The sequence below is a fragment of the Rhagoletis pomonella genome, unplaced genomic scaffold, assembly GCF_013731165.1.
Source record: "Rhagoletis pomonella isolate Grant_MI unplaced genomic scaffold, Rhpom_1.0 Rhpom_scaffold_00002, whole genome shotgun sequence".
NCBI classification, from domain to species: domain Eukaryota; kingdom Metazoa; phylum Arthropoda; class Insecta; order Diptera; family Tephritidae; genus Rhagoletis; species Rhagoletis pomonella.
Window position 1 is genome coordinate 110,561,073 of NW_023458556.1, and position 9,132 is coordinate 110,570,204.

Below are 9,132 nucleotides of genomic sequence, written 5' to 3' on the forward strand. Positions count from 1 at the left end.
TTACACAGATCCAAATACACAACGAAAAACCAAACATATTAAGTAAAAAATTACGCACTGATCACGCGTTTGCTCAAGAAGATTTTTCAGCAATGATAAGTGGCACATTTTCCTTTAACATAGGATTCTCCTTCTGAAGAATTGAAGAAGTATGTTCTATACCCACAAATGTAAAATAAGTACCGCTCAACGACTACCACAAGAAAATTCACTTTTTTTTATGAAATACGCGAAATTGAGTTACAGTTGTTAGCAGACTTTTTCTTGCATTTGGTAACTGGCACATTTGTTTAATACCTGTAATTTTATTCCTCAGAACCTACAAAAAATGCCTGAAAACCCCGAGTTTTAGGTCTGACCGCTCGAGAAGTTATACCTTAATAAAAAATAGATTTTGTGCGAGTTGCACTAGAAATTTCCTGATTTTATCGATTTTAGCAAGTAAACTGGTCATTTAAACCGTGTGTTTTGTTTTGAATAACTATTTATTGATATTTACACATGTAAGTATTATTAACGAAGGTATAGAAACCGCACTTGGTAGTGCAGTTGCTTTGGAGCGGCAACAATATGCCTATGTCTCAAAAGATTTCCCCATAGATGTAAAAAATACAGTCAGTCAATAAAGTTTAGGTATAGCAAATTTTTTAAACTACGGGCATCTATTTTTTAAATATTTTATTTTTCGCCAATTTTTAATAAAAATATGGTTAATTCTACAACAAAACCCCCAAAAATCTGAGTTCCAGACCTTGTGCAAAATTAAAGAAAATTCTGCAAAATTTCATTATTATATTGCACTTTTTATTTACGCTCTCTAGAAAAAAGTTGAGTATGCAGATTTTTAGCTCATTCAATTTTAGTATAATAAAGTGCAAATATGAGGAAGCTAGGACTTACCATTGATTTTTGGAAAATTTTTTTGTTGAAGGTGTCGCACAATTTTTCCATATAAAAAATTATCAAACATTATTTTATATGGATAAAATTGAATGGGCTAAGAACTGCGTACTCACCTTTTTTCTAAAGAGTGTAAATAAAAAGTGTAATGTATGGATGAAAATTTGCAGAATTTTTTTACTTTTAAGGTTTGGAACACTGGTTTTTGGGGTTTTTGTTGTTGAATTAACCATATTTTTATATTGTAAAAAATTTGCTGTACCAAAACTTTATTGGATGACTGTATGTGTAATTTTGTCCCGGTTAAAATGAGTGAATTACACGAAAGAGTCGAAAACGCGATTGCTTGTTTATGGACGAAGGGATTTTAAACAAAAAAATTCAAGCCGGGGCTGCTTGAATAAGACGCCATTTTTTACCAACTTCATACTATTTACAATGACAACTTGTTTGTAATTTCCTGGGTTTTGCACATTGTCTAGAAATTTTTTTTAATCTTTTTTGTTGTAGGAGGAACTATATTTTTTTAAAAAATTCGAGGAAAATTTAAGGTAAAAAATGTTCCCAACATTGTGAAAAATTCTCTGTGCAAATAATTTAGTGTGGCACTGTACATATCGATACCTGAGTGGATGATCGACCTATCTCGACAGCCAGTTCTATCAACTTCACACTTAGAATATAAATATATTCGCTACATAAGGATAAATAAGTCTGCCAAAAATGGGTCCAATTCGTGCCTCCAAAGTCGAGTTATGGCAAATTCAGTTCCATGCACTAAGCTCTTTCTAAGAGCAACATTGACCGAAATGTTAAAAAAAAACTATTTAAAGTCCTGATTGGTACAAGTTCGACCCGAATATTAGTTAGCGAAGCAACATGTCATCTTCTTTTATATTAATACGCAAACATGATTTGTGTGGTACACTTTTGAGGTACTTAGTCCCCATCGATTTAAATGAAACTCATATCAAAAGAAAGATAAGTTGGTGTAGATGTGCTGAATTTAGGTTTTAACCCTCTAAGAGCCACTTTGAGCAAAATATTAAAAAAAAACTATTTACAGTCCTGATTGGTACAACTTCAGCCCGAATATCAGTTATATCCTATATTCCTATATGTATATTAATACGCAAACATGAATTTTTGGTACACTTTTGAGGTACTTAACCCCCATTGATTTATATGACACTCATATCAAATGAGAGAAGAGTTGTCGTGGATGTGCCGAATTTAGATTTTAACCCTCTAAGAGCCACTTTGAGCCGGCTCGAGGTCAATTAAAAAAAAAAAAATTTTAAATTAACTAAATTAAGTTAATTTGAAAAAGATATCTCAGGTATCTTTGTTTGTTTCTACCTATCTAAAAAAGACGATCTCAAATATATTTCTTCTTCTTCTTCTTATTTGGCGCTGTAACCGCCTAAGCGATTTTGGCAGAGTTAAGCAAAGCACGCCAGTCGTTTCTCTTCTGTGCCAACTGACGCCAATTGTAAACGCCAAGTGAAGCCAATTCCTTCTCCACCTGATCTTTCCATCGCAGTGGGGGCATCCCTCTTCCTCTGCTACCACCAGCGGGTTCCGAGTTGAATACTTTCAGAGCTGGAGCGTCGGTGTCCATTCGAACGACATGGCCAAGCCAGCGGAGCCGCTGTATTTTAATTCGCTGCATTATGTCCATGTCGTTGTAAAGCTCATACAGCTCATCGTTCCATCGTCTGCGGTACTCGCCGTCGCCAACTCGTAAAGGCCCGTAAATCTTCCGCAAAATCTTTCCCTCGAATACTCCAAGAGCCGCCTCATCGGATGTTGTCATTGTCCATGCTTCTACGCCATATACCAGCACGGGCATGATGAGACCTATAGAGTGTGGTTTTCGTACGTCGAGAGGGGACTCTACTCCTGAATTGCCTACTCAGTCCAAAGTAGCACTTGTTGGCTAGAGCGATTCTGCGTTGGATTACCATGCTGACATTGTTTTCGGTGTTAATACTGGTTCCCAAGTAATCGAAATTCTCTACTTTATCGAAATAATAACTGTCAACAGTGACGTGGTTGCCAAGGTGCGAATGTGCTGACTGATCCCGCGGTAGTTGGCGCGAATGGCGGGGTCGCCTTTCCTGTGAATTGGGCAGAGCACACTTAAATTCCAGTCGTCGGATGCGTTCATCTGACCATATTCTGCACAAGAGTTGATGCATGCACCTTATCAACTTGAGTAGCTCAGCTGGCAGGCTGTCAGCTCCAGCAGCTTTGTTGTTTTTCAGCTGCGTTATTGCTATTCGTGCGGCGGAACATCGACTCCGTCATCATCGACTGCGGGCTCGGGTTCTTCTTCTCCACAACTTTTCGTGTTGCTACCATTCAGTAGGGTGGAAAAGTGTTCCCTCCATAATTTAAGTACGTTATGAACATCGGTTACTAGGTCGCCATTGTTGTTCTTACAGGAGTACGCCCTGGTCTTGAAACCTTCCGTAAGTCGCCTAAATTTCTGGTAAAATTTTCGGGCATCCTTCCTCTCTCTTCTTATTGCGGCAAATACATTACGCTTCCCTCTTCAGATCCCTATAGCGGTCCCATATAGCAGGCGTTGTGCCCAATCGCAGCGTGGCCCTGTAGGCGGCATCTTTTTTCTCTGCAGCTTCCTGACACTCCTCATCATACCAGTTTTTCTTTCGGGCTCGCTGAAATCCGTCTACTTCTTCGGCGGCGGTACTTAATGAGCGGGAAATGTGGTTCCACTGCCCGCATATATCGCTTTGTTGAAGAGTGCTCTCTGGCTGTCTGTTGTGATTGCAGCTTTTCGACGTTAAGCTTTCCTTGCATATTTGGGCGCACATTTTTTACTGCACAGAGGCGGGTGCGTTTCTTGTTTGCAACAAGATAGTGGTCCGAGTCGATGTTTGGGCCTCGGAGTATGCGCACGTCCAAAACACTGGAAGCTTGCCTTCCGTCTATCACAACACGATCGATTTGGTTTCTCGTTTTTCGATCCGGAGAGCTACATGGCTAAGCTTGATGGATCTTTTTATGCTTGAACCTAGTACTGCATACTGCCATGTTTCGGGCCCGGCGAAGTCGAACAGCCTCAATCCGTTGTCGGACGTTTCGGAGTGGAGGCTTAATTTTTCGACGGTGGTTCCAAAGATACCTTCCTTACCCACCCTGGCATTGAAGTCGCCAAGCACGATTTTGATATTATGGCGGGGCAGCTCTCGTACGTGCGCTCCAAGCGCTCATGGAAGAGGTCCTTGGATGCCTTATCTTTCTCTTCCGTCGCGGCATGGGCGCAGATGAGCGAGATGTTGAAGAATCTCGCTTTGATGCGGATTGTGGCTAGACGCTCGTTCACCGGGGTGAACGACATTACTCGGTGACGGAGTCTCTCTCCCACCACAAATCCACCTCCGAATTTGCGCTCCTTTACATGGCAGCTGTAGTAGACGTCGCAAGGCCCCAGACATTGCTTGCCTTGCTCCGTCCAACGCATTTCTTGGATGGCGGTGATATCAGCTTTTGTCATTACGAAGACATCAACCATCCGGGCAGAGACACCTTCTCCATTAAGGGTCCGGACCTTCCAGGTCTATGCCCTCAAATCGTAATTCTGTAAGCGTTTGCCGCGGTCGTCATCATAAGGGGGTCTCATCCGAGGCTTTACCTTGCTTCTCCACTGGAAGTGGTTTTTAAGTGGCGGGTCCCAAACCCAGCGCACAACCCACTGCTGGGACTGGGGTGGCTTCAGAACCAAGTACATGTTTATATAGAGAGCCGCTTGCTCCAAGCAGACACCCGCTTGCAGCCGCACCTACCGGTGAACAGACGCTGCAGACTTCAGTGAGCCGTTAAACCGAATAAGTCGGAGTGGCCCCACCGAAGCTCCCTCTCTTTCTGCCGTGACCCAAGGCTGCACTCGGATTGGTTACCGCATCTCGCACATGGGTTTCTCACGTTGCCCAGAGCGCGTGAACGAGGACGCAAGAGTCGGGATTGAGTATAGCCGCGCAACTGTAACTGCATACCCAGCGCAACGACTTTACCCCATTGCAGTCCAATAACTGTGTACTGCCTTTAGGAAATTTGACACACGAAAATTTCTTAGCGATTTCTTGTACGTCATTTTATATGGAGTTTTTGCTTTTCTTGAGAGCTGCATACAGGTCTTTAAGGTAGAAAAGGCAAATATCTTAAAAAAGGCTAAAAAAGGCAACATCAAATGTGTATATATGGAATCAGGGAAATCTAAATCGTGGACATTCTTAATCGAATATACTCTATCTCTTTAGTAGAAAAAAGGCAATCTCCATAAAATACGTTCCCTGTTGATCATTATCGCCTTAATAAGGAAACTTTGGCAATGGTGCTAGACGTAAAAATTTCTTTAGTGCTGCAACTTGCATCGGCCTCAAAATTTTTCGCTGAGGGATCTTATCAAAGATCTGTGGGTAACGATTTTAGCGTATGCTTAGCGGGTAGCATGTTGTCAGTGGTTATAGGGGAAGTGCTGAAAGCCCTAGAACAGTTCATTTGCAGACGCTGAGTTAAATTTAAAATGAATGACATAGAAAACCGAAGGGCAGGAGAATATTTTTACACAAAATACCGTATTCCAGGAATTACTGAGTGCACTCATGGAACGCAAGGAAAATGAGTAAAATCGTCGATTGCTGAGCATTTAGGTGTTAATCAAAAAGGGTATTTCAGCATGAATGCGATCATTGTAAGTTAAAAAAGTAAAATGTGTAGGTACATCTACTATTTTATTATTATTATTATTACGACGCTTTTATCAACTTACAATGTTGTTTGTCCAGACACCTATTATACCAAAGTTTCTATACAACCCAGTCTAGACATCAACCTCGTTGGTAGGTAGCGTATCAAAGAGCATAAAATTAGACATTAGAGGTAGATGTATGAGTTGGTAACTAGTCTCTGAGACCAGGCAGGGGCCAGTTCGGAAACAGTTTGGGACAAGTCCGAAACTTTTCTTTCATAATATTTTGGGTCCAGTTGGTTTGTTTGAGCTCCCGTGGCCGTTTTGAGGCGTTTGAAGGCCTTTTAAGCTGTTTTTAGCGTGTTTTTGGACGCTGGGATTGCCGCATTACTATGTGTAAGCACCAATCTATTAATATCGTTGAATTATCTTAATATCTATTGCAAAATGTTATACAGACAAGACTAAAAAGCAGAAAATAAATAAAATAAAAAAACTTTTTAATATACCGCGCTCTTATAAATGGCCTAAAAAGTAGAAAATAATATTTCTCAGTCCCATAAAATTTGTTTTGATAACTTTTGATTTTGAAATTTTAGCAAAAGTCAATATAAACATAATTATAATTTTTTGGGCCAAATTCTTATTTGTTATGTTTGCTGGGTTGGAGCTGCTTCGGCCGATAGAGTTAAAAAAGCGGAAAAATTAAATTTTCCTTTTACCCTCCTACGCATTTCAACGCTCTCGCGTCTTCATCAGGGAGTCTTTATTCGAAAAATAAAATCAAATAAACAATAAACATGATTAGCAAGTAAAATTCGCTGATCCAATGATGTCATTATAAACAATTAACGAGATCGAAAATGAAAAGCATGGGGCGCATGTAATAGACTTGAATTGATATGAAAGGTAATATATGTGTTAAATCTGTATGTATGAGGGTATATGAATAACGATCGCTTAAAATCGATCTCAAATTTGTACTTTTGCTGTAGAATTGTTAGGTCTATGTTATGTAGTTTGACTATTGTCAATTAAATCTAATCGTCGTTTAAAGTACAAAAACGACGTAATGCTTTGTACTGCATGCGCTCCACGTTTTTCGTTTTCAAATACATAAATTGTTTATAATGGCTTTTGCTAAAATTTCAAAATCAAAATCTATGGGACTGAGAAATATTATTTTCTACTTTTTAGTCCATTTATAAAAGCGTGGAATATTAAAAAGTTGTTTTTATTTTATTTATTTTATATACATACATACATATGTACATATGTACATATTAATTTTTGAAGATTTGTTATAACGATATGTTAGTTCGAGCGGTTTATGCAAGATATATTGGTTCAAGCCATGACTCTTTTATCTGAAATATAAGCAGCGTTCGACATTTTATCTAAGCCGGCGGCTATCAGAGTGAACCGTTCCTTTTAACGCCATACAGAAACCCACAATATAACTCCCGCGAGCATAAATTTAATATGGCGCACTTTTCAGCGAGAAATATTGTGGAAAGAACAATTGGAGTGTTTAAAAGCCGATTCCGCCGCTTGATCAGCAACCTATATTATACTACCCCACAAAAGGTGGGTCCCGCAAATCCCGAGGACCCGCGGGATTGATGATCTCGATCCCGCACACTTGCGGGATTGCGATTTTTATGCGGGATGTAGCGAACCGTGTCGCATTCCGCGAACCGCTACTTTGGTTTTGCCGACTTTGACAGTTCTCATTTTATAATAAACAACGCCTCAAAAACTTTAAATGCACTGCAATTCAGCATACTTGCACTAAAATCACCGTTCGTTTCACATTTTATTTATAAAATCTTATTTCAAATCATATACAGTCAGTCAATAAAGTTTAGGTGCAGCGAATTTTTTACTATACGGGAAACTATTCTTTAAACATTTTATTTTTCGATAATTTTTTATAAAAATATGGTTAATTCTACAACAAAAAACCCAAAAATCAGAGTTCCAAACCTTGTGCAAAATTAAAGAAAATTCGGCAAAATTTCATTCAAATATTGCACTTTTTATTTACGTTCTCTAGAAAAAAGTTGAGTATGCAGTTTTTTAGTCCATTCTATTTTACTATAACAAAGTGTAAGTTTGAGGTGGATAGGACTTACCATTGATTTTTAGCAATTCTTTTTTGTTGGAGGTGTCGCTCATTTTCTCCATATAAAATAATGTTTGATAATTTTTTTATATGGAAAAAATGTCCGACACCTTCAACAAACAAATTTCCCATATGTAACGAAAAAGCCTTTGCACCAATAATTTTAAAATTAGAATGATAGAGTAGTGGAGTTAGACAAAAAAATAGATAGAGATGGCTGCCAAAACTATCGATAGTAATAACCTATAAACGATAGTGACAATAATAGGCAAAACATCGATACTATCGACAGTGCCATCGATAGTTTCCAGCTCTAGTGTCAGCTATTTACTCACTAGTTTTTTTCAAGTCTTCAATTCATTAACTTTCTTGGATTACTTTCTTTTACTCTATATTTTGCTTTTCCGTTTCACTTCGAAATTTTAATCCAAGACACTTTTGATTTCTTTTCTTTTTACAGCAATGGAATCTAAGCTAATTTGGATAATAGCTATATTTTATTCAACCCTTCAGCATATCGGCTCAGCCTCATCGCCATGTAAGTTAATAAACTTTGTAAATTATTACATTTAAAAAAATTTCACCAAATTGGGTAGAAGCAAATGAAACGAAAAAATTAAAATGGAATCTAAAGAAACCCCACTTGCGTATCTGATAGTTATACTATTTTAAGTTCAGTCAGTTAATCGAGCTTTCTCGATGAAGGCGCTGATTGACTTCGATTTACCATACAAACATTTTAATTATTAATTCTCGATTAGTGATGTTAATCCACTCAGAATTCTCATACGACTCTCTTAGGAACGTTTAATTTGGATTTTTGACCCTATTTTATAAGCAAATGACACGCAGCTGTTTTGTGTCGGGTAGTATTTCATAGCTGATAGCCAATCAGAAATGGAAAAGTAAGGAAAATTTTACCTAACTAGAGCAAACAATTTTCCTGAAAGTAGACAAAAATAAAATGTGAATAGAGTTATAAATGAAAATTACAAGGATAAAGCAGAAAGTGTTGAGTGACGTTATCTAGCTAATAATTTAATCAATAACACTGGATCACAAATTTTAGTTTGGTTTTTGTTCTCCGGACGCCACTATACAATTTCTATGGAGAATTGCCCGGTGATTCGGAAAATCGAGTTAATTTTTTCTCTATGGATAAGTTTTCGAGATATTTGCAATTTACCGTTATTCAGCTTAAGTAGTTCCGCTTAATTACGTGTATCTTACGAACCAATTTAACAATCTTAAAACGAGATACGTCAAATTAATGCTAATAGAATTCTCCATAAACCGTGTATACAACACCTTCCGATAGGACTAATAGTTTCTGACAAATTAATTAATCATTCCAGTTTTTTATTATTTAATAAAAATATTTAAAAGAAAT

At 38.0% G+C, this 9,132-nt stretch overlaps 1 protein-coding gene across 2 annotated transcripts in view; it reads left to right on the forward strand.

Moving 5' to 3' along the window:
- The window catches only part of LOC118734324 (fibroblast growth factor receptor 1-A), a gene marked incomplete at its 3' end in the record, with an annotated part of 33,676 nt that extends 25,396 nt beyond the window's left edge, over nt 1-8,280 (forward strand). For both annotated transcript variants that reach the window (XM_036464048.1, XM_036464049.1), the window contains 1 exon segment: nt 8,203-8,280. In XM_036464048.1, coding sequence (XP_036319941.1) covers nt 8,203-8,280 — 78 coding nt within the window.
- Between the last annotated feature and the right edge of the window lie 852 nt (nt 8,281-9,132).